This window comes from Ambystoma mexicanum, chromosome 4q, assembly GCF_040938575.1.
Source record: "Ambystoma mexicanum isolate Mex_15411 chromosome 4q, UKY_AmexF1_1, whole genome shotgun sequence".
In the NCBI taxonomy this organism is placed as follows: domain Eukaryota; kingdom Metazoa; phylum Chordata; class Amphibia; order Caudata; family Ambystomatidae; genus Ambystoma; species Ambystoma mexicanum.
Genome location: NC_090928.1, coordinates 789,215,353 through 789,240,988, shown reverse-complemented (window position 1 = coordinate 789,240,988; position 25,636 = coordinate 789,215,353). Strand labels below are relative to the sequence as shown.

The 25,636-nt window shown below is 43.9% G+C and overlaps 1 protein-coding gene and 1 non-coding gene across 2 annotated transcripts in view; one reads left to right on the top strand and one right to left on the bottom strand.

Annotated features, from left to right (window-relative positions):
• The window catches only part of BFSP1 (beaded filament structural protein 1), a 523,750-nt gene extending 498,380 nt beyond the window's left edge, over nt 1-25,370 (top strand). Inside the window, 1 exon segment of the mRNA XM_069607288.1 lies at nt 24,409-25,370. Within this exon segment, the coding sequence (XP_069463389.1) occupies nt 24,409-25,370 (962 nt within the window).
• LOC138468580 (U1 spliceosomal RNA) lies at nt 20,760-20,921 on the bottom strand. Its single transcript, XR_011268345.1, has one exon. It is a non-coding gene; the product is annotated as a U1 spliceosomal RNA (small nuclear RNA).
• Nucleotides 25,371-25,636: the final 266 nt, after the last annotated feature.

Genomic DNA, 25,636 nt, shown 5'->3' with positions numbered 1-25,636 from the left:
ACTTGCAAATCTTCAGGAAAGTCAGTTTCACTTTGCTTCTGCTACCGGCAGTGTTCGTGGTAATTTGGCAACAAAGTATTATTGCTCTTCAGGAAATAAAGGCTTTTCATCGCACACAAGCATTTCAGGTAAGTGCGTGGCACTTTCCCATTAGTAAAGAGACTTCTCACTTCTATGGTTGATATTCACTCGCTCATAACTACACGCGAGTATAATTAAAAGCCGGCTACAGTTACCGGCAAGGAACTTCTGCTTCTCAGGAGTATGGTGCTTCCTTTTCCGACTTCTAAGTATAAAGATTGCAGGCTGTGGTGGCTTCTCAAGTTTGCTGCTTCGCCTGATACTACTGTGGGCACACCTGGGATCCACACCCCTCTGCTGCATGAGTGTCTCTGATCCGGCCTTGTTAAGGGAGAGCTTCCCACTCTCCAGTATTCCTCAGCTTGACTCTGCACACGGGCCCTATGAACAACTGCAACTTCAGCTCTGCATATATAGCAATGAGGGGTACCTGGAAAGACTACCTGCTGCTTTCTTTTCTCTCCAGTGCCCTACAGCTATTCAACGTTTGTGAGCACAGGACAAACTCAGAGTTTGCAATTGGAATTTGCCTCTCTACTCTGGCGTCTCTGTTGTGGTCACAGTTCCTCGTGGTCTGCTGGCTAAATGTCTGCTTCCTTTGCTTCCACGACTTCCAACCTTTCAACTCCTGCCCCAGCTTATCTCTACTGCTTCTATCTCAGACAGCCTTTTAGGCCCCTCAGGTCGGCTGATTAGGTTCAGGTACAAGCCCTTAGCTTAATTGCCTGACCTAGTTTAAAGTCATTAGGCGTGTCTGCCTTACCTGGACTCCTGCATGCCCCTTTAACCCTCTTCAGCCCTCTTCATAGTCACAGTCCCTGAGGGATTCTGGGACTTGTAGTTTGAGTTACAAACATTCAATTTCCCTACTTCTTCAAAGGATGTAAAAATGTTTTTTATTCCCCAGGTTTTATTAAGGGAAGAATAATAATGTTTAAACCTTTTAGAGCCCAAAGGGATCTTAAAGGTCACATTATCATGTTCGTATTGCAGTATCTTTGATATTAGAGAGGAGATGGAGTTTTAAGTGTACAAAAGAATGGCTCTGGGACTTCGATATTTTTACTAGATTGACATTCATCTGAATGACAAGAAGCTATAATTTCTTTAGGAAAGGTTCTATTATCAGCCCTGAAAACAAACAATATCTCATCCTGCGATATTCCCCCACTTTCCTGGGCCTGATCGCCACCCAGATGATCCTCCCACAGTACACCACCCCCAGAATTGTGATCGGAAAGCATCTGCACTCTCCTGGGCATCTGGGAGGAGATTCTAGGTAGAGTTTAAGTGGGGGATCCGCAGGATTTTCCGAAACTCCAATTCCCAAACAATCAATTCAGGAGAGATGTTTTCCTTTTGAAGCCCCTTTCATTCCCTTAATTCGATCATGTGCATCGATTGTCTTGGGGGGTACCATCTTGGAGTAAGATGAAACTAGTACCTATGGCATGACTCTCAACCACCATCCTTTTCACTCTTCTGCACTTCCCAGCGGCCAGATATGCCGGTCCTCCTCTAATTTGGCACAATGGTTTCAGGTTTTCCAGCTGATCTGTTTTGCTTCCATACATCCTCTTAATTGGGAGCTCTCCTCAGGGTTGCCCCATGCAGTGCACATTTTCACAACCTCAGTCCATGCAGCCTGGTGTGGTGCGGTTTGGCAGAAGCTCCATTCTGGAATTTGAGCTGATCGGTCTTTGCATAGAGCAGGAAAATCCTACAGTGTGCACATTTACTGGGGAGAGAGGGTTGACGGTGTTGAGAGATGTGTGGACTGCTTGTTCCTCTTCCATGAAGGTCAGGCAATTGGTGTCAGTTACATGAATTTGCTGGTCCACAGGACCCCTAAACTAGCTTCCACTGTGATAGCTTTTCTCTCTTTTCAAAGGGTATTCCGCTTCTCTTCATCAGTCAAGGAATTCCTGAACCTCACACCTCAGTCGGGATAATGGTGGTCTCAGTCCATTCCCTAACAACAGCCGGCAAACTCTATCCACTTCCCCAATCTCTCCATATGCGCCCAAGTGCTGTGTTTCCTATTTAAAGTGTGTCCCCTTAGTGACACTTTGATACTTTTCTATTGCACAACAGCCTTACGCCCTAATTTTGTGTTTTGCATATGCAGGTAAAAATGACCAAAAATGAATTTTGAGTTTTGTTATAACACATCCGCCATTGTAGCAGGCCACGGTGGTCTGGCAGTGTCTCTCTGCCTGGAAACCTTCAACGAGCGTAGTTACACCCCATACCCATACCTGACCAATGAGCATTCATGCTCATTTGTAGACAGTCAAACATCATGATTTTGTTTTTCCCCTGGGATATTGGCCTCCTTCCCTTCCCGCGGAATCATCCTTGGAAACAATTTCTGGGCCATGTTTTCGGAGGTGAGGGTAGCACATTGCGTGTATGCAAATGATTCCACACATACATGTAGTGCAACTATGGAAGGGGTCCTTGGCAGCAGGGCACCAGGCTCACTGTTTGAGGGGCCGCTGGCTGTGAAGGCAAACATTTTAGGAGCTAAATCAAATTCATAATAGACACTTTCTATAAAAAGTTTGCAAATTCAAACTCTAGCTACAAGAATGCAAGAAACATAAATTCCTAATATCACAGACCCAGTTAATAGTAAGAGGTGCCTGACTATTTCCTTGATCTCCAAGGTTCTACAATATAATCACAAAAGTGTTCCGGGCGATTTTAAGGATAGATCACATAAAGTATGGATCTCACTCCTACACTCCTTTCATTACAAACATATATTCTTCTGTATTGAATCAATACATTTGTTAAAAATATATATTCCAGACATCACAAAGTAGACATCACCTCTTATTCAGAGGTCAACAATACATATACATATGAAAACCACCCACAGTTTGAAAATGTCTTTCATTTGTCCCAGTACAATTCTGTAGACACAGGAATGTGATAGACAACAATTATATCTGTTGACCCTCACTCATCACAATTACAAATCTTACTTTGTCTCCCCCTTCTCACCAGGGATAATCCCAATACACCCTCATTCGTGTGTCTACAAAATTGTGTGGGCACATATGAAAAAACCGTATGGCAAATCGGAAAATAGCCCTGGCTATTTTTTGGATTATGTTATATCACAGACCTACAGAAAGGAGGTGTTTACTCACTTTTTGTGCAATCTGATAGTGCTCGGTCAAGCTTTGAAGACTGTGTTTTTCCAGACTAAGTCCTTGCTTGTTTTTCAGGCAGATTCCTGTTCTAGTGGGACACATTTTCCACATCAGGGAAACACACATGGATCAATAAACACATTCACTAAAGTTATCAAGGAGAATAACCACATTAAGGACTCTGGACTACAAATATGTGAAAGGTTGTTCTGTCACAAACCAACGTTCATGCTCACTATTTGATAGCCAAACCACTGTTGTTGCCCACTGATAGGTTGCCACTGCAATTAAGGCCATTCCCTTTACTTACCTGTAGAAATTCGTTGCCTAGCAGTCAGTTATGGGTAAAATGTCCTGAAGAAGGACTCTCACCCCTGAATCTTACAGAGTTGTCTAGTTGCACAACTTGGATTTAATTGTGTTTTGAGCAGAAAATCCTCTCTCGCATCTGATATTGGCAGAACAAGGACCATTTTACTAAACGCAGGATCATTTTGTAATTAGTATAAAATGGTTATTTTCTTAGCATGACTATAATCCAAGCAACAATTTAATAATTAACTGGCCCATGACCATCTCTTCAAGCATTCCCCATGCCTGTTGCATTGCATTAAGATTGCAGGCTTCTTTTTTCCATGAACTGGAATACACCAGTGAGCTAAGCTCTTCATTGTCCAAATCCATCAGCAAAAGGTTGCAAAGTACTTATTGGTTGTTGATTCTTCAGTAGCGACAGAAAGCATAATTATGTATCCACACCTCTTTTTCAAATTGCTAAACTATACTTTTGTTCTGATTCTTACTTTAAAACCTTTGAGAACATGTCATGACTTCTGTGTCTCATTAGGGAAACATTCTGAAACACAATAGTTATACAAGGGTGTGTGCCCCCACAGCCTGTGCCTAGCTACCCAGTGCATTATGGGCCCGGTTCTGGCTGGTAATCCAGGTCTTGCAGAAAGCTGCCCTGTTCTAATTCATTATTGGCCTTGTCTTCTTTCTATTCACTGCCTGACAGAATTCTCAACTGCAGCAAAAGATCACAAAAGACTACTCTTACTGTTTTATGAGCATTACTCTAAGGTTTCACTCCACTAAGATGAGGGTATGCAGAACATGATAGCACCCTGATATTTATTGTCTCCATTTTTTGAGCAACGTGTTTTTCGATCCCTTTAACGGCCGCATGTTTTGGAAGAACTGGGGCAGGGTGCTAAACGATATCCAACCATGTTTTGATCATGATCTAATTCAGCTTGCCAAAAACCATTCAATTTCCCAAAATATGTGAGACGTCCAGCAGAAGGTGTCATAATTGTACAGCCTATCTCAAAGTCAGGTTCTTTCCACCCAGGTTTACTTTTGTGACAGAAATGGTATGTCTAAATACCACCTGCAGAAGATCTTATAACTTTTTGTTGAATTTGACTGACCTTTGTGTGGGTAACATTGCCATCTCTAGCTTCCCAGGCAAGCCTAAATCTCTTGCATATCTATCTGCTGGTGGAATTGCAACCAGATCACTACATGGTGGTGATAATATGCTGACATGTTTGTAGTATGAAGTACGGAGAGGAAACGATTGTATGAATATATTTAAAGATTTATTTGTGAATAGGTTACATTAAGTATTAAATATAGGCATATATAATGGGGAAAAAGGAAGGAGTCTCTGGAGGGAGCTGCTTATCTGTCTCCAACCGTCCTCTGAGTCCCGGCATTCCACCTCCACATTCTCCTTCTGGAATCCTTGTGGGTTCCACATCAGTGTAGCACAAGATGCACCATGCTACACATCCCCTTTCTTTCCAAGCACATCTTCACTCTCCATATTTCATTAATCATTCCGGTCTTCGGTATCTTCTCCCGAACCTTGACATCGGAAAATGTGTCCCATTCAATGCATTTATGGAGTTTATTGATAAGGAACATTTCTGATTCTCTCTTGTGTCACCAATATCACTTTTGTCACCACTCTTGTTTGCACCTTCACCATCATGCTCACCAATCACTCCCATAATTCTTCCATTATTCCATACCCTCCAATCACTTGTTCTAATGGCATGTTTAAACACCTGAATAACTTGAATGGGATCAGACCACTTAATGCCTCTTACCCTCAAAACTTCAGGAAGCTTCACTCTGACTAAACTCCCTATGTTAAATGTTTCATTACACCTGAATCTCTTCTTGTCTTCATACTCTGCTTTGTTTCTGCATTGCCTCTGCTTAATCCTATCTATAGCATTACTAGATCTAACTTCCATATTTATCACTTCACCCATCCATCCAGGACAGAGCTTGGTGATTGCCTTTCTACCCCTGCTCAATTCAAAAGGTGATATACATGTTGAACTGTGCGGCGTAAATCTGTGTGCCATTATGACATTCCTAACTGCTTCTTTCCAGCCTATACCATTGGCCCATGCCCACCTAATGGCATCCTTAAGAATCCTATTGTACCTTTCAACCACTCCATTGGTTTATGGGTGATAAATCGCACTGGTCACATGTTTAATCGATCTCTTTCCTAAATAGTCTTCCATTTCTTTCGAGACAAATTGAGCGCCATTATCAGATAATATGACTCCAGGATATCCTTCCCTGCTACATACCTCTTCATTGAAATTAATCATGTTTTTAGTAGTGGCACTCGGCATCATTTTTACTTCTGCCCATTTTGTTAATATATCAATCATAACCACACAAAACATCTAGCTGCCTTCACTCCATATGGGACCCATAATATAAATTCCCACTTTCAACCATGGGCTGCTCGGCACATCAGTCATAACCATCGGGTACTCGTTACTCACACAACCCTTATCAGATTTGTTACAAAGGATACAGTTTCTTGTGACTCTCTCGATCTCTGCATCACATCCCGGCCACCAGTATGTGTTTCTTATTCTGGATTTGGTCTTGGAAATCCCTTGATGGCCTTCATGGCCTAGGTCAATTATTTTCTTCCGTAGATCTTCAGGTGGAATTAATCTATCCCCTCTGAGCAACTATCCATCTTGTACACTCAATTCATCCCTGACACTCCACAGTCCTTGCACATCTGCCTCCTTGATCTTGTTGAGCGGAACTTGTCTTATGTTTATATTTTCCATCAGAAATTGTAGTTTGGCATCCTTACACATTCCTTCTAACCATTCCTCCTTAGCAACAGCTGTGTCCTGTACCACACATATAATTTCCTGTTGATCCTCTTCACCATCACTTTTGTTATCTTCCTGGGTATTCGTAAGCCTACATAAACAGTCTGCAGCATAATTCCTCACTCCTGGAATATACTTGACCACCACATCGAACTCCTGCATTCTATGTACCCATCTCTTACCGATACTTTGTCCAAACCTTTGTTCCTGAATAGCTCCACAAGTGGCTTGTGATCTGTATTTACCTCAAATTGCGTTCCCCAGACAAAACTCCTGAATTTATCCACAGCCTACATGATGGCTAGAGCCTCCTTTTCAATAGTCGCATATGACTTTTCTGCTCCTTTTAATAGCCTAGAGGCAAACGCAATTATCTTCTCTTCTCCATTATGTAGCTGTGCTAACACCGCACCTAGACCCACATTACTGGCATCTGTCGTGATTACTTTTCGCTGTCCCCTTGTAAAATTCTTCACTGCAGGTACAGTTGTGAGGGCACTCTTTATGTACTTGAAATCTTCTTCACAATTCTCATTTCACTCATATTTAACATTCATCCTGGTGAGATCCCTCAACGCAGCCGTATGATCAGCAAACTTCTTAACATACTTAGAGCAATACTCAGCCATTCCTAAGAAGGTTCTTAGTTCTTCTTTGTTGCCGGGCTGAGCCATATCATTGATTGCAGACAATAAATCCGGCTTGGGTGTAATTCCTTGCTCCGATATTACATGGCCTAAATACTCAATTTGCTCCCTGTAAATCTTTGATTTCTCTCTACTCAATGTCATGCCCATCTTATGCAATTTCCTCAACGCTCCATCCAAAATCTTATCATGCTCTTTTTGATCTCCGGCAAATATAAGAATATCATCTTGAAAAAATATAATACTCTTATCACCATCAAATATGTGATGCATGGTCTTCTGAAATACAGAGGCTGCAGATATAAGACCAAACAGCATTCTCTTATATTGGTATAAGCCTTCTGGAGTTATGAACGCCGTCAACTGTCTTGAGTCTCTGGGCAAACAAATTTGATGATATGCTGAAGTGAGGTCAAGGGTTGAAAATGCTTTCGCAGGCCCCATTGTAGATAACAATTCCTGAATGTTAGGAAGAGGATGTCTCTCAGGGATGATACACTTGTTCAGTTCTCTGAGATCGATGCATACTCTTACCTTCCCCGAGCTCTTCCGCACCACAACCAATGGTGATACCCACTCTGAAGCATCCATTTTTTCAATTATACCTTGTTCCTCCAATTTTTTCAATTCACTTTTGACCTCATCTCTCATTGCCAACGGCACATTTCTCAGCTTCTGTGCAACTGGAACAAAATCCTTTTTGAGCTGTATTTTATGCGTAATCCCTTTTGCACAGCCTATTTCATCTCTGAATACCGCTTTCTTCAGTGCCTCAGTAGATGTTTCACTGGATTCAATCATATAGACCGAATCTTCAGCACTAGCATCCAATTTGACTTTCAACCATGCCTGATGCATCCAGCTGAGTAGAGGCGTTTCTCCTCTACTTGATACATAAACTTTCACTTTGGCAACCCTATCCTTGAAAGCTAACTCTGCATCAAACCATCCAAGAATGTCTATCTTCACTCCTCCATAAGCGTTTGGCTTGATGTCAGGCTCATTCAGCCATCTCAGACCAATTTTCCTCCAGATTCTTTCAGGTAATAGCGTGTACTTTGCTCCCGAATCGGTCATAATTTTAACTGGATTACCATTTATCTTGATGATGGCCTTCGGACTCTCCAGTTCCATTCCATCTACTGTGCTACTGATGGCGAATACACATTCTTCCTCTTCATTTTCTTCCTCACCACCAATCCAGTTCATGTTTGTTTTATCCATTCTACAACATTTGGCCAAATGGCCTTTGCCATTACAGTTCTTGCAAATGATGTGGATAGCTGGACACTCAGGACTGTTAGCCCAGTGCATGGGACTGTCACACCTGAAGCACGTCCTGATTCTTCCTCTACCTCGCTGACTTATCTGAGGGCGTCTATTATTCACAAAACGTCCTCTGTTGTAGCTTCCATATCCACGCGCAAATCCTCTGCTTCTCATATCACTGTTACTTCTCAAGTCACTTCCATGTTTATACATGCCTTGTGCTCTAGTATCTTCTTTTTGTCTCACCACAACATTCTGACTATTGGATTCATCAGATTTTGCCATTTGGATTGCATTAATAGAACTTTCTGACTTTACTGTAGTATTTTTTACTCTTTCCTCTAGTGTCTTGACACAATTCTCCATATGCTCCACCTCCTTGGCTATGCGTAGTACTGTATCCAGATCGGGATCGTCTTCTCCCCATAGTCTTTCCCTGATCTTGGTACTATTGCACTCCTACATAAATTGATCCCTAAGTCTCTCATCAAGTTGTGGTCCAAATATGCAATTATTTGCCAGTTTCCTCAGGACAGTAATGAACTGCTCCACACTCTCTCCACTTTCTTGTGTCCCCTTGCCGAATCTATATCTTTCCAAAATCGTGCTTAGTTTCTTTTCATAGCGTTTATTCAATTTTGCGATGCACTTTTCATATTCATTCATATCCCCTTCATCATCAAGTAAATTCGGCAAATCCTCATACTTTTCCTGTCCTGCTGGCCCCAGACAGTGGAGCAACAATGATTTCTTTCTTTCTACACTATAGTTTGTTCCACAAACCACAGAAGCATAATGCTCAAATGATTTCAACCATCTCTTCCATGGCAAATTGGGTTCCCCTGCCTCCAGCAGAAACATGGCAGGTGGCAGCTTGAACTCGGTCACCTGCTCCTCTCTCACCAATGGTTGCCACAGAAACCCTAACAGAAATACTGTATAGTTCTCAAATGTACTCCTGTGATCCGCATCTGACTCACTCCATTGTTCATGTGATATACTAAGTGATATTGCTATTTGTACAACACTAAAAAAAAAATCAGAGTAAAAGTACTGCGACGAGTAGGAGCATGAGTACAACAAAAGCAATATATATATTTTTTTTTACTTTAAATAATTCAACATACGCGTAATTATAAGCGCTGTCACATTAAACAATGTCCGTTTATTTATTCTCCTTTATTCATCCCTTTCGATAAAGAATTGTAGGCACTACGAGCACCGTAACTGTAACTGCAACTCTCACTCAATCCAACCCAAAATGGCCGCCCCAATGTGACATGCGTCACAACGTCGAAGGTCCTTTCCTCTATAGTGCTAGCCCTGCATTGCGGGCTCGCGATGGGCTCAGGAGCACTGCTTACATTTGCGCGCAGCTCGGGATGCTCGCGCGTGTTATGAAACGAAATTGTAAGTCTATCGAGCATATATTCTATTACAATTGGTGGCCAGCAGCAGAGTCGTCCACCAAAGTTCTTAAATCTCTATGGGGGGCAGGGTTCCTTTAAGCTCACCTGAAGGCTTCAGTAATCAGTCTTCTCACTCTTCCAGGTGATCGAAGCTATTAACTTCCTCGTCGCCAATTGTAGTATGAAGCACAGAGAGGAAATGAGTGTATGAATATATTTAAAGGTTTATTTGTGAATAGGTTACATTAAGTATTAAATATAGGCATATACAATGGGGAGAAAGGGAGGAGTCTCTGGAGGGAGCTGCCTCTCTATCTCCAACTGTCCTCTGAGTCCCGGCATTCCACCTCCACATTCTCCTTCTGGAATCCTTGTGGGTTCCACATCAGTGTAGCACAAGATGCACCATGCTACAATGTTCAAGTCACACACTCTCTTTCATTTTACCAGAATGCTAGCAGGCCTTTATGCAACTTACATTTTCTACCCTATTGGTTTCACTTTTTGAAGATCTCCACCAAATTCCTTAGTTTTGCTCCCCTCCACCCAGACCCTTTCTTGCCTATCCCCACTGAGCTATGCCTCACTCCTATTTACCCTCCCCCACCTCAACTTACTTAGCCTCCCCAATGCCGATAGGAACCACCGGTCACTGCTGCACTTCTTCCAGATCTTTACTTTGTACAGTACACCACAAAGTGCTTGCATTTCTGTTATAGTCACATGCACCATGTCATTGGCAACACGCTGGCTTTTTGTCACGCAGATGCCTTCCTGCCAACCTTTAGACATTGGGCATCACTATAGGTTGGGCGAAGCAGAAAAAATGCAGCGGTAATGCTATTACAGCCCATTACCGCTCCAGCCAATCCCGAGTTTGGGGGAAACTCAGAGGATTCACGTTTACAGCTGCAGTAATTGCACCAAAAATTACCCATTGAGTCCTATGAACTAGACAAAATGGAAGTTACACCACCACCGCAACTTATGATCCAGCGCTAATAGGGCCGGACCAAATCGCAGTAAAGCTAATTGAGTTGGGTGGCATCCCAGAGGATTTACCAGCACGATACCGCCCAATTTATAGTGAAGCCTATAGTATGATGAAAATGTATTCTGTCTAATCGCAGCAATTATGGGAGCGTTGGTGTCATCCAGTTCCCCCCATATTGAAACTGACACGATCTACCTTACACGCTGAAAGTTTACCTTTCCACCACTCTAGTTATCCTTTAACACCATTTGTTAGTAGATTCTTAGTAGTATTTATAAGGCTATAGAGCTATACCGAGTAGGCGATTCACTGGCATCCCTGCACAAATGTGGCTACAGAGCACCTCAAATTATCTGCCCTGTTACATCCGCTGTGGGGAATTGCTGTTTATTATGCACTACAAACCAGTCGGCGAATGACTGTTAACTAATCCAGGAATAGCAGCAATGCACTTTGCAAAGGAATTATCAAATGTCTTGAATGCATCCAAACGGTTGCTTCTCATCAGTTCAATGTGCCTGCTTATCTTGGTAAATGACAGCACCTCAACAACAATCATGTACTCCGCATTAAACGTGTGGTTTAGTTCAGCGAACTTGCCTTTCATCAAGCATTTTTGACGCATGACTCAGTGATTTGGCTATTCATGTTTGGGGTGGAGTATATTTTGCAATTACACTGTCCCTGGAATCCAAATGCTTTCTAATATCGGTGTGCTTCCTGATTTTCTATTTTATGAAATTGTCTATTTCCACAAATACATGTGCTGTTCATGAAGCCAGTAGGCCACATTTAGTGCGAAGGTCACATGAGCCGCTTCAGATTATCGACCCTTCGGCAATCATTCTGCAACCTTTTCAACCTCACTGTTTTTGCTGCTGCAGATGCAGCTGTAGATAGGAGGGGAGCGGTAGGATGAGAACAAATTAAAATATTTTTCTAACCATTATGAGCAGGATATCATGCTAGTTTAGCGGATACTATTGCATATTTCACAGACCGCCAGACTATCACATTGGAGCTCATTTTCAATGGGGGCATAACGTTAATGGAAGGCATAAAAGCCTTGCGTAAGGCTTGTATGCCTTCCATTAATGCTACCCTCCATTTTCATTCATTTGTATGGCGGAGAGGAAGGGCGGAACAAAACATGTGCTCCTACCATCTAACTTGCACCATACAAATACTATAGCATTTGCATTGGCATGGTTATTCATGCTGGTGCAAATGCTGGAGATCCCAATGGGGTCTTCCATCTTTATGTACCAGCAATTAAGCAGGTGGACCCCATAGGGATCCATTGTAAAAGCTGCCCAACATGATCACATGTCAGGCAGCATTTATTTGTAATTGTGAACACTGCTTACCATACGAGCATGGTGATCAGTGCTCTCAATGAAATGCCAGCATGCCACACAGCGTTTACTCACTTTGCATGGAGGAGTGCAAAAGTGCAGGACAAAACACAGCATACACATGTGTACACAGCCTTTTCCCTGCACTTTTGCACTCTGCTATGCAAATTATGAAAAATTGGTGGCATGGTGCCACCTACATTTATGTCAACACGTAACGACTCCGCACTGACAAATTACTCATTTGTCTAAAATGAGCTCCATTAATTCACAGCAAAATACCTTGTTGGGACGTTTGGGTAGCTGCTTGTGCTCTAATGCTACCAGTGAATTATTTATCTCATGGCAAAAAGGTATCCCTAGCAGAGTATCAAATCACTGTGCACAAATATTTTAAAATAAAAATTAATTGTGACCGCAAACACCTCTGTAAGGGAGCAGTATTGCTTTTCTAAATTACCACTAGTCAATGTTTTGCCGCCCAGCAAAATAGTTGGTACTAACCTGGGAAAACTGTTATGGGGTACATTTTCCACTGGGTGGAGTGCTAAATGGAAGTGTAAAATCACCTGTATGCTTTCATTTTGCTCTCCATCTCATTTCAATGCCTCACCAAGGTACAAGAGGGCAGAAAAGCGAAGTATGCATCTCCACTTTGCTCTCCTCATCCATCTTGGAAGAGCACCCAGTTTTACGGCCTGCATAAGATTTTCAAGCAGGTGTAAAAATTAATTACAAACATGGCGGTTCGGGAACTATGGTACCGGTAAGCATGTCGGTACCGCAGTTCCCGGACCGCCATACTACGTGTTGTGGTCGTGGGAGCCTGTCTGCAGGCAGACCGGCACCAGCGAGCAGAGCACGTCGGATGCACCGGCAGCACTCTGAATGCGCCGGTGCATCTGACGTCTCCCTCCCCATTAAACCCTATGGGGCCAAATGGGGATGGGGAGGCCCTTGTTGCCAGCAGCCACAAATGGGCAATTACCGGGTGCGCCGAACTCGGCATGACCAGGTTCTTGCAACTCCGGCGGCATTTTACTGGCACGGCTACCGCCAGAGTTGTAATGAGGCCCAATGAATTCCAATGAAATCTGCATATCATGTACACCTGGTAAATAGGTGGATTTGATTGGAATCCATAGTTAAATGCTCCCTGCAAACTGTAATTTGTGGCCATTGTTTTCTTTCTCTCAAAGCAGAGAGTACAATTCAATAGTGTTCACAATTGTATGAAGGGAACTAGAAGCACATAATTTATTGTACTGTACTAATTTTGAATTTTTGTCCAGTACTGGCCCTCCTGAGTGGGTCTAGGAGCACCTTACATGGTCCAAAGGTTGTAAAGGTGTGAGGTGAAACAGAAGTTACAACATTTTTCCAGAATTGGATAGGATGATTAGGATAGGCAAATGCTGGTGTCAAAGGGCAGGATTATGTGTGGGGAAATAGGTATGTTTTGAGTGTCTTTCTAAAAACGGTGATGGACGGTGCATTTCTGTTGTGAAGAGGTATGGTGTAATGCAAAACCAAAAGTGAATGGCTGGAAGGTTTTCAATCAATGATATCCACATTCACAGCTCTGGGAAACCGTCCAAGCCATTGTTCTTCAGCCTGCCATGCCATTACAGAAGGGGAAAGACCATACGCAAATCAGGCTAAGTCCCATCCCAAAAAGGTCACATCCACTCTGCACGACACCACAAGTATCCCCAGACATGCTTTGGCCTCAAGGTATACCATGTTATAGGTTCCCAATGTGTACATTTCGTTGGTGTGAATGTCATTTTGCAGAGTGGAATGTGTAGAGGATGCTGGTTGGCTGGCTGTGGTGGATTACTGTCTCCAGTTTAAAGGCAGCTAGTGGAGCTGGACAGGAGCTGAGGTGATGTGTGAATGTTTGGGTAGGTGGATTGCATCTCTGGCTGCTGTGTTTTGCATGGCTTGCTGAGGAGCAAGTGTGATGTTAGGGAGTCCACTGAGGGGACACTGCCGTAGTCCAGCCTGCACAGAATAACTGTTTGGACTGCAGTGCAGAAGTCATCAACACGAAGGAAGTGTCTGATCTTGCTTACGAGATGTAGGTGTAGATTGCATGTTTTGGTGACAGCTATGTGGTGTGTGTAGGCAAGGTGGGGGGATCAATGGTGAAGCCAGAGGATTTGACAGGTGTGGAGAGGGATAGTTGTGGGTTGTCTGTGGTGAGTTCTTTGATCCAGGGGTGAAGTCTTGTTTGTGCCTGGGGAGAGGGTGAAATGCAGAGATATTCTGTTTTGTGAGGTTTGAGCTTGGGGAAGTGGGTGGCCATCCAGTTGGTGATGGCAGAGAGAAAGGTTTTGAGGGTGTGGAGTTGTGAACTAGATGAGATTTGGAAGTATATTTGCATGTCGTCTGCATATTGGTGGAAATTGACTTTGTGTTTGCTAAGGATCTTTCCAACAGATTTCATATATAGATTAAAGAAGAGAGGAGACAGAGAGGAGCCTTGTAGGACCCCATGTTTGACAAGGCTGGGGTCTGATTGATTAGTGGGCATGGAGAACATTATGTGCTGTCAGTGAGGAAGGAGGTGAAATAGTGGAGGATGGTGCCTGAGAAGTTCATCTTGTGGGGCAGGATATTGAGTATAATGGTGTGATCAATGATGTTGAAAGCTTGAAAGAAGTTGAGGAATACAAATAGTGCTGTGTGTCCTGTGTCTGTGATGTTGTGGATGTCATCAATGATATGAAATGTGGTGGTCTGTGTGCTGTTTCCAGGTCAACAGCCAGATTGGAATGGGTTGATGATGCGGTGTGTGGTAATGTGTTATTGTAGTAGGGGAGTGATGAAGTGTTTCATGATACTGGCAAGGTATGACAGGATAGTAACTGGGTAGTATATTTTGGAAGCGTTTAGTTGAGAGATGTTTTTTTGTGGAAGGGCGATACTTGTGCAGATGGAATAGTACCACGTGAGAGGCATGAGTTGATGACATAATGGCTTCTGTTTGGCTGGGGCATAGAGGTGAGTAGTGAATAACCCACCTACTCAGCCCTCACACCTCTATAAACCAATAGTGATACCAATCATAAAGGTAAAAGATACACTGCTAAGAGATACACCTCCTTCGCCTTTTGTTGTGACATGGTCCGAATGAAGGCTTTACTCTCGAGATGTGTGTGAGTGTGATTCAGTTGCAACCAAAACAGCAAAGCATAAAAGTAAAAAATAAAGGGAATGTCCTCAAGGTTCTATACAAATATACATACTTTAATATGAACACACCATCTGCAAGAAAACTAAATAGAAAACAGTGTACAAACCGCCCGCCCCCTGTGGAAAGAACAGAGCATATGCAAGATAAGAGAGAATGCAGCACTCTGGGCCAGATTACAGGAATGAAAGGCAATTTTAATTGCCACATTGTTCTTTTAAAAGGACATATCTGGGGAAAAAAGGTGACCAATAGACCAACCAGTCTCTAAGGTGCAGAATTACACAAGGGGACAGTTAATGGGTCAAAAGTACTTAATTGGCCTGTTGTGGTTTGAAGGCCATGCTTGAAGAAGGGCACATTTTGAGGGCCACCACTGTCAGTTTGTCAGTTGATTTGACTGTGAAGATGCTGGTGACTGGATCCACTGCTCTATAGGATCAGTTTGATGAAGTGTTGATGGGGCTGCAGAACGTGAGGGACACCAGGGTCAGTTTGGCAGTCAAGTAGACAACAGACATGCTGGAGACTGAATGCACAGTTTTTTTTTCAAGTGGTTCAATGCAGCGTCTGATGGTCAGAGCTCGATAATCCACTAGCGTTGAGTCAACTGGTGATGAATATTGGCAGTGAAGATGCTGGCAGGACAAACGGCTGTTTGAAGGTGACAGATGCAACAAAAAGCGAGTGATTAGTTCTGGGGCAGCAATGTCTTTGAACATGCAGTTCAAGTTCAAATAGCTTGGTGAGTGCTAAAGGAAACTCCAGTAGGTCCTGATGGTTCGATGCAGTTGAACAGGCGTGAATCGAGGTTTACAGAAGTTTGATGGCAGAAACTGCAGGAATCCTGGCTGTCATGGCTGTTATGTGCTGTGGGTCCTTCTCAAGGATTTCAGAGACAATTGTACTCCATGTTGTCATGTCAGGCTCACAAAGCAAGGGAGGCTACTGCACACTTTCAGGCGTATTTCACCACAATGAGGATCTGTGCAATATTGTGACTAGCAGAGAAGCAGGTCTTGTTCCAGCAGCAGGTTCACCCCCAATGTTCCCTGAAGATGGGGAAGGAACAGAGCTTGCCTTTGCCACTCAGCCTTCACCACGTTGGTGGAAGGCTTTGGAAAGTCAACTCTTCCAACAAAGGTCCAACAAAGGTCCAACAACCTAGTTTTTTCCAAAGTGAATCTGGGAAGGAGTGGGAGACCACTTATTTTTAAAGGCAAAAGTCTACAAGTGATTGGACAAAAGCAAACCTGCCTTAAGGGGTGAAGCCATGTCCTTGGAACAAGTGGAATTTCTCTTCTGGCATCACACCCACAGTGGTTTGTGCTACAAGATGAAGGGACAGAAAGGGAAGATAGATGCAGAGAGAAACAAGATGATAGAACCTTGCTCCAGCTGTGAGGTATTCCCTCTGTCTACACTAACCCCACACCCCTTCCCTTCTCAATAGGATTAAAGGACCCATTGGTATGTAGCACCCTCATTCAAGGCAACTCCCTTTGTGAATGGTTTGCCCTTTGATCCAGTTCCCAGGACTAATTCCTTTGGATTGGCTGTATCTCCGGGGAGGGACTTGCCTGCCCTCACAAAGGAACAAAAAGAGGCAGCTCCTAAGGCTACAACCATGCTGGCATCTCCAACAGACAGCCTAGCTGAGGGAATACACATAACCCTTTCGAAGCTGAGCTGGTCTCACAGAACTGAAACACATGTGATATCAAACTGATGTAGCTTAGAAGATTGTGAGATATGCTGGCTGTAAATATACTTCAAACTTAGGTTTTGCTTATATTTACAGTTTAACTTGCCACCAGGACTGCAATCACATAGTTATGTAGGTTTGGGAATTTGAGTGCAAGTCTAAAATGCAGCCCCTGCGTTGCAGAGACTTGGCTGTCAATACAGCTGACAAATGGGCAACTGTGTCCTCTGAACCTGCTCTGTGCAACTGGTAGAGCAAGTGCTGCAGATCAGGCTACTGATCCAGCAGGACACAGCGGTACACAATGCTTTTGGAATGGAGCTTCTGAAAGGGGAATCTGATTAGCAGATTACTCTTTCCAAGATCTAAATGGCTGCATCATTTAATTACTATATTACATGTTAAAAAAGCCAGGTCTTCTACACTCTTGCCAAAGTCACCATTGAGCCAGTGCAATGTAATGGTAGTGATGCAGTTAGATGTGGCCTGAGATGGGCATGCATTATCCAGGAAGTGTCCAGGTATTGTTTTGGCAGTAAGCCGATTAGGGTGTCTGTGTTGAAGGGGTTGAAGGTGGCCCATGTGGAATGTTTGACTGTGTGGTAGAAGGGGGAGCGGTGAGGGGAGGTCTTGCCTGATGTGTATATTAGAGTTGAAGTAGTACATGCAGGAGTTCCATAGTGCAGTGGATGGAGTTGTGTAAGGTGTGGATGGTGGTTTGAAGTAGTATTCGATGATGTTGAAAGGTTTCTGTTTATGAATGGTGGTGGATTGGAGTTCTTGTAGATAGTGGGTGGCTTTGGCTTTTCCGTGTGGCTGTTTTGTATTTGTTGCAGTAGTGTCTGAGAGGTATCCTGGTTCTGGAGCATGGGTTCTTTCGGCAGGCTCTTTCTAGGCATCTGGCTTCCTGCTACAAAGAGAGGAGAGAAATGTTGAACCATGGTTTATGGTGGTTGTTTTGGGTTTTTGTGATTTTAGTGGTTCGGGGGTTTGTCAAGGGCCTGTGTGATCAAGTTATTTTATTTGCTGAGGAGAATGGAGGGATATGTGTTTGGAGAGGAGGCAAGTGGTTTGATTGGTGCTAAAGCTACATATGTAATATATTTGGTTTGTATTGCTGGGGATTAAGGGGGTGTTTGGCAGGTGGGGGATGTTGTGTGGTAGAGTCAGCATGAAGGAGATTGCAAAGTTGTCAGACCACAACATTCAGGCTTGAAGTTCCACAGAGATAAAAGGTCCACAATGTTGCCAGCTATGTGAGTGGGGTAGGTGATAAGTTGTATGAGGTCATAGGCGGGGAGTGTAGTGAGGATACTCTTAAGTATGGGATTGCTGCTTGGTTACCAGGGTCAACGTTGCCATGGTAGATATTGAGTCAGTTCTGTGTGTAAGTTAGGATTGTGTGTTCGTGGGGAGTCAATGAGGCGGATGAAGATGAGGTGTAGATGTGATGGAGGAGAGCCAATAAGAGAGTACACTTCAGAATCACTGTATGGGGGAATGTGGGGGAGTCTGAGTGGATGTTTCCAAATTATGACAATGCCACTTTGCTTGTGTAGGTGGTTTTGGTGTTGTATATGATGATAGTGTGATGAAAGCCTATCAGGCATAATTTTTGTGTGGTGGGGTTTGAACCATTTCTCTGTTGTAAAGACTATGGGGGCCATTACGACTTGGGCGGAAAGGGATACTGGGCACCGGTAAGGAGACCGGTGCCGGTATTCCCTTACCGCCCTATTCCAAGGTCCCTTGGCGGGGACCGTAAGGAACGTGTGGTCTGACCACATGCCCTTATGGGTCCCGCTAAGGGACCAGGGCGCTAATAACGGGCTTGCAAGTCGCGAGCCCATTATTAGCGCCCTCTCCATTCCCATTGAGCTCTAAGGGGGCTCAAATGAGAATGGGGAATGGTTTGTTCAATGGAGACTTACCGGTCGCGCCAGGGTCGGACTGCATTGGTAAGTCCCCATTGAACAAGACCAGTGCCGGTGCCGGTATTAGAGGCAGCCATGGCGCAAATAGCGCCATGGCTACCTCCAATTTCGGAATGAGGCCCTATGTCTGAGGAGTGTGTGCTAATGATTTAATTGATTTCATGTTTGAGCAAGTGCAGAATTCAGGTGTATACTATTAGATATTTCTTTGGTGCCCTGTGTTGGAGTTTAATTTGTATGCTGTTTGTGAGCTTTGCGTTTGCTATATTTTTCACTGTAGCAAACAGGAGCTGACAGGGAACAAGTGTTGAAACAGGAAAGGGATAGTTGCAAGAGCCCTTGGCTCTGCAAACCCTTTGCTCTGGAAACCTGGGTGAATATACACACTAAGGAAAGTGCCTCAAATCCCAAAGTAACTCTTAAGATGTCCCCTGGAAACAGATGTAAAAAATAAAAACAAATGCAGTCCTCTTTTGGACAGTGAAAGCAGCAACAGCAGGATCACACATAAGTGTAAGCGCTGGTGGTCTCCTGCATGCAATTAGCAAACATGACCTCTTTATTGCTGACAATGGAATAAATGTGAAATATTTCTTCCCATAGCAATACATTGGAAATCTGATAGGGACAGCTGCTGATGAGGACTGTGGGCAGCTTCACAGTCCCTGCTTTCTTGCAGGCTCAATCGCCATCCTACACACCAGATTGAGCGACTACAGAACTCCTCATAAATTACATGGAGGGGAACGATCATGTTAATACTTTTGCATAAGCATGTCCCCTCTGCTTAATTCTCCACTTTTGCATGGCGGAGAGGAAAAGTATTGTGTAAAAAGGTGGCGCCACCCGTTTTCACTCTACTGTGCAAAATTAATAAACGCTGCCTGCTCTTTATGGATGGCAGTCATTTCAATGGAATCCACAGCATTTGTGCCAGCATGCAATGTATGTTGGCACACATGCGGGAGTATTTGCATGACGTAGAGCAGGCTTGTCCAACCTTTCTGAATGTGGGGCCGAAGCATTAACTGTTTGTCACCGAGTGGGCCAGCGAGACAAAAGTCAACAACCTCACCCAAAGCAGCATATTAAAAAGCGATATTGTGTGACCTTTGACACAATAGCATCACAGGCAGTGATAGCCATGCAGTCCCAAAGATAGCTTTTGGTGTCATGGGCAGTGATCAAAGGTTAGTTGCTTGTGATTTCTTTCAGTGTCTATGTGTTAATACTTTTCTGGAATAGTGGGGGCGACCGAGCGTAGCGAGGGAGCTATAAGGTTCTAGGGAGGGTTTGGGGCGGTTTTCTCCCCCAATAATTTTTTTCAAATATGAGGTTGAAATGGTGCATTTTACAGCAGAAAAGGTGACCAAAAAGCCATAAGTTTACAATCAGTTCTAAAGGGGAACATGAAAATTCCATGTCACCAACAGCAGAAAAGAACATTTTACAACAAAACACATTTTAATGATCAATGTGTCCACAGTGTAAGACAGCACTGTCACTGATGTAACACATTGTCATGTTGATTATACCCAAAATATGCCTCTGTAGCAACATGTCTATGCTGGTTGTTCCCAATCTAGGCCAGCATTGTCCTGTACAAAGCATGATTGATGCTGCCTGAGCATGTGCAGTGCGCCCAATACATATGGTAGCGTATCTCTGAAATACACATTACTTCTGTGTTGATGAAAGAAGCATAATTCAATTCAACAGATAAAATGTGGAAAAGCGATCACCCAAAGGTGAACCTAATTGAAGAAATGCAATGTGAGCACAATAATAAAGTATGCAACCTGGCAGGCCTAGTGCGCACTTCACCTTTTCTTTCACCAATAAATCGGGGGAGAGCACGAATGCAGTCCCCCGCTACCAGAAATAATGCAGTTGTGTATCCCGCATTTGGGAACATAGCGGGGGTCAGCAAATCCGATGTGCAATAGGTAAGCCTCACCCTGTGAGATCTGCCCTTGAGATCAGATTCTCCCCTGCCAGCTAAGTATGAGTTGCATGCAAGAGGGCAGGGGTTGGGTCAGTTCTGGGAAGCCCTGCTAAGCGAGGGTGAGAAGGCAGGCCATGACCCAGCCCCAACCCCCCACCTCCCGGAAGCTCTGAGCGTCTGCAGAGCTGCCTGTCCCATTGGTAGGGAGAAGCTCCAGCAGACAGAGCCCAGCAGAAGAGAAGATTGTAGCGCAGTTCCTTTCTCCCATCAGGCCCTGCTCGGCCCGAGATTTGTAAGGATGGCTCGAGCAGGCCTGTTGCAGTCTGCCCACTGGCCTGTCGGCCCCACACGGGCCCATGGCCCTCCTGAGCGGAGCTGCTCAGTGCTGGCCCCATTGACACCATCATAATCATCCTGGACCTCAACGCTCCACCATCCCTGAATCTCAGAGTTCTGCTCAATGACAATGCTGAAGCTTTGACATCTTTGCCGTAACATATGCCATGTTGTGTCAGCCAAGCCTGCACAGCGCCAAAGGCAAGTATTCCCTTGTCCGGGCCCAGAGGTCACCGAGTCTTCCAGTACCATCCACTTGGCATGGCCTACTGTTCCCAGTGTTTTCTACCTGCAAATCAGCACCACCGCCAAACAGAACTGCATCATTGAGGCTGCTGCTCTCCGACTTGACCTCAGCCCAGCGCAAATGTACCCATGCTTCTGGTCTGATGCTGAAAAGCCTGGCTTTGCTGAGATCCGAAAGACAAGAACTAAGGTATTTTGGGAACATAGTACTATTGTTTTTTGTTTTGCAACTGTATCAGCTCACACCTCTCCTGAAGGGTATAGGCTGCCCTCAGACTGCGCTACCAAAAGAGTGAAAATAAGTTATACCTGTTGGGCTTGCCTGTTTCACTTTTATGATTGGGATCACTGCTGTATGGGTATTAAGCGCATTATAAATAACCTATCATATCAGATCATATCATAGATCACAGATCAAGATCATAAGCAACTTCCAGAAACCTTGGCAGGTGGTCCACTGAGGCCCATTTGCAGGTTGCAGTGTGTTATTGGGGCACTACTAGGGTAACATATTGTGCTGTATATGTGGTATTCGCCATGCTTTGATACCCCACTGGCCACATCTATAATGCCCAATGTACTTGGTATAATGCATGGACATTTTCATCAATCCGCACTGTGCTTAGAGGTAAACGTAACTGAGCTCCCGCTGTTCTTCTTTGTCTCGAGACGAGGAAAAAAAGCACTGCAAAGGTTTAGTTTCTCAGCTGATAAAGGTTCATCTTAGGTGACATTCGCAATTCAAAAGAACGATTTTTGGGGCAGACAGGCTGTGTCGCTGCAACCCCTGCTAAACATATGTCCAGAGATGACAAACCTTGAAAGTAACTCCACACAATGGCCCTCTGAGCAGCGGCCCACGGCTAATCAGGGGTTCAGAAATCCCCTGTGCTGCCCACGCCGAGAGGAACTCCTGCACAGCACCTGTCCACATAATCCTTCGCCCGGGCCAGCACTCTCTTCTCCTCACCTCGCCACCTCCTCCCTTCATCTCGGCTTGCCTTTTGCCCCTCGGAGCACCATGCAATAGAGGAACGGGCATGTCTGGGCCAGAGCCCGTTCCTCTCTTGCATGGTGGGTCCTACTTGCCGTCGTAGAGGAAGGTGAGGAAGAATTGTAACTTATCATGTGCACCGCCACTCCGCCATACAAATGAACTAAAATATGGCTTGCAGTAAAATCAACGCATACAATGTTTACGCATACATTTTACGCATTGATTTTCTCGCTCCACCGAGGGTGCAGAGAAACTTTCTTTTAAGCAATGTGCGGACCCATTGCGGTTCTTGAACGCTCATCTATGTGAGTACAAGAGAAAACCTGAATGTGAACAAGAGCTGCATGTAAAGGCCAGTTCTCACCAGAAATATCAGCAGCAAGCTCCTGGGTATCAGTGTTACCGAATAAAAACGATCAAGAGCATTTAATGAACTCCTCTTTCATTCACAAAATGGAGGCAAGAAATAACTCGAGTGATGATAGCGTAAGTGGCTGCACTGCTCCTGCCTGGTTCTAATTGAATGAATAAGGCTGGGTTTTTGCTGTTGTTGTTACTCCTGACTGAACTGTTGTGTCTGGCAGTTCATGCTAAAAGCACATTGTTATGCAACCCCCAGGGTTCCAGCTTCCTGGTGCATTATGCATGGCGGCCATGACACGTTGAGCCTGTAATGGGAAAGTTAACTGGAAAGTTTTTCATAGGAATGCATAGCATTTTGAAAGAGTGCACAGAGATGCGTTTAAAAATCAACGTGACTTCAAAAGGCAATACGGAAAAAAAGCAAACCTAATGTAAATGTATTCTTTAACATCTGCAGAACACATCTTCACAATATCATTGCATACTTGGAGCTCATTTACTCAGAAGTCCTCTATTCTTGCTCTAACGTAACGTGGTAGCCAGTAGCCATGATCTCTCTCGCTGTGTGGCTTTGGAAGCACGTTTCCCATCTCTTTACTTGACATACATGTTGGCATGTAATGTGTGCCATAAAACAAAAGAGCGTTCTTCATATCAGTGATATAATAAAAGATAAAAAGCCCGATTGTTTGTACACTTGTTGTTACTGAAATGTAACAATAATTGTTTTAAATGTTTTTTTTTTTTTATCTCCACTTCCGACACCAGGAATTGAAGACACTTTGCACCAGGACAAGTGACATTTTGCATTGTATTATCGCCAGAGCAAAAATTGCTAAATTGCAAAACACTTTCTTTCAAAGCATGTATGCACCAAAGCAAAGTTTGCCCTAGGGTTCTTACTATTCTGTAGTATATTGCCCCAGTGCAACAATGCAATAAAAGAATAGGATTTTTGCTCAAGGGTGATTTTTTTTCCCCAAGTGGTAATACCGTCCAAAATTCCACTTGCACCATGTAGAGTTTCTGTGATACCGCCCAGGGTATGTATAATGATAACATTCTGGCGGCACATTGCAAGGTGCTGGCGCGAGAGCCATCTTTGTGCATGAGTAAATAGTTCCTTATGGTGACCCTGGTTTAACAAAGAACAGATGCATGGGTTTGCGGTGCAAGCGCAAAGCTACTTGTGATTCAAAATATAATGCACCAGGACTGCCATTGAGCAAGCCAATCAATCCATCCATAAGCACTTCGCTCACATTAAGTAGCTCTGAGAAACATTTCACTCATACATGCACTCACGCTCAAGAAGAATTTCCGGGCAGTGGTTTGCAATTGGCCTAGGGGGTGACAGCACACAGAGAACTCTCAAGATTTTCCAGTGGGCCTCTGCATTATGGGCCTCTATTTTATTTCCACATTTTCTTATGGGAAAGGGGTTGCACTTGCTCACACTGTGTAATATGGGGCCACTTCTATAAACATTTCCAGGGTCTCTTTTGCTTTCCGGTCCACCCCTGACTTTGCCATTCACAAAAGCGACAGTAGTGCATTGGAACATAGCCACTAATATCCTGACACATTTCCTTTGATCTTATTTTAGATATTGCTATGGCTATTCAAGATATTGCAACAGCCAAACCACGTCAAAAAGGCCTTCCAAAGAAAGCTCTGAGGAAGAAAGAGATCGCATCTATAGATACGAGTGAGATTGACACGGAAGAACAAGCATTGGAAACTTCTACTGGTGGTAATGATAGGCAGCAGATAGTTCAAGCCCATGAATGTCCTAGTCAGGCACACATAAAAGGAGAGGAAGTTATTAGGCAATATGAAGAGGCACTTCCCGAAGATGTCCCAGACGGTGCGCAGATCAGCAGAGCCTTCAACAATTTATGCCAAATGGTGCGTGATCGAATGAGAGGCCACAAGAAGCCGGAACCTGCAAATGAGTACTTTACGCAAGGTCGTTATGTTCTCGTCACAGGTGAGTCAAGCTACATGGACCCTTACTTCTTTTCTTGCTCTCCTCACGCCGGAGGTGGGATCTCAGTTATTCTCAGCAATGGGGAAATGCCTTCTGACGTGCTGCCAATTCCAGAGGTTCCGGAGCCTCCTGAACCCGCAGACAATGAAGATGAAGAAAGTAGCTCAGATGATGGCAACCCAGAGGGACGTGATGATCAACAAATGGGCAAAGACGGTGAGGAAGACAAAGAGAACAACAATGGTGACAAGTCAGATGAGAAGAAAGATGAGACCAAAAAGCCACCAGATGTCACCAGGCCTGAGCCAGCTTCGGACTCTACTCCAGGTGACCAACATAATGACTCACTAAAGTCACAGGCAAACAGCAAGACAAAATATTCTGGCAAAGAGGATCGACGCAGTGGAATGCTCTCAAGGAACTATAACCTGCCTACTTCGATGAGTTACCAAAAGGTAGAAGTGGTGGAATCCATTGAAAAGATTTCAGATGATCGCATGGAAAGCTACGAAGAAACAGCAATGATCGTGGAAACGATGATTGAGAAAACAAGCAAGAAGAAATAAGGAGATATGTGATCCAAACTCACAGGAATATTGGGGCAAAACTGTTTCCTACATACTTTTGAATGCTTGATGCTAATTTACATGGACGTGGCTGATGCTTTAGAAATTTGTATATCTGCTATAATGTGTTCTCTGATAATATTTATTTAAGAGATATAACGGCCTAGAAACAATGGATGTGATCTACATATAACTGCACCTGGGATGGGGTTTGATATGTGTGGGAACATGAATATGACACCAATACACTGTTGTCAATGTCTTTCTTTAGTTTGCAA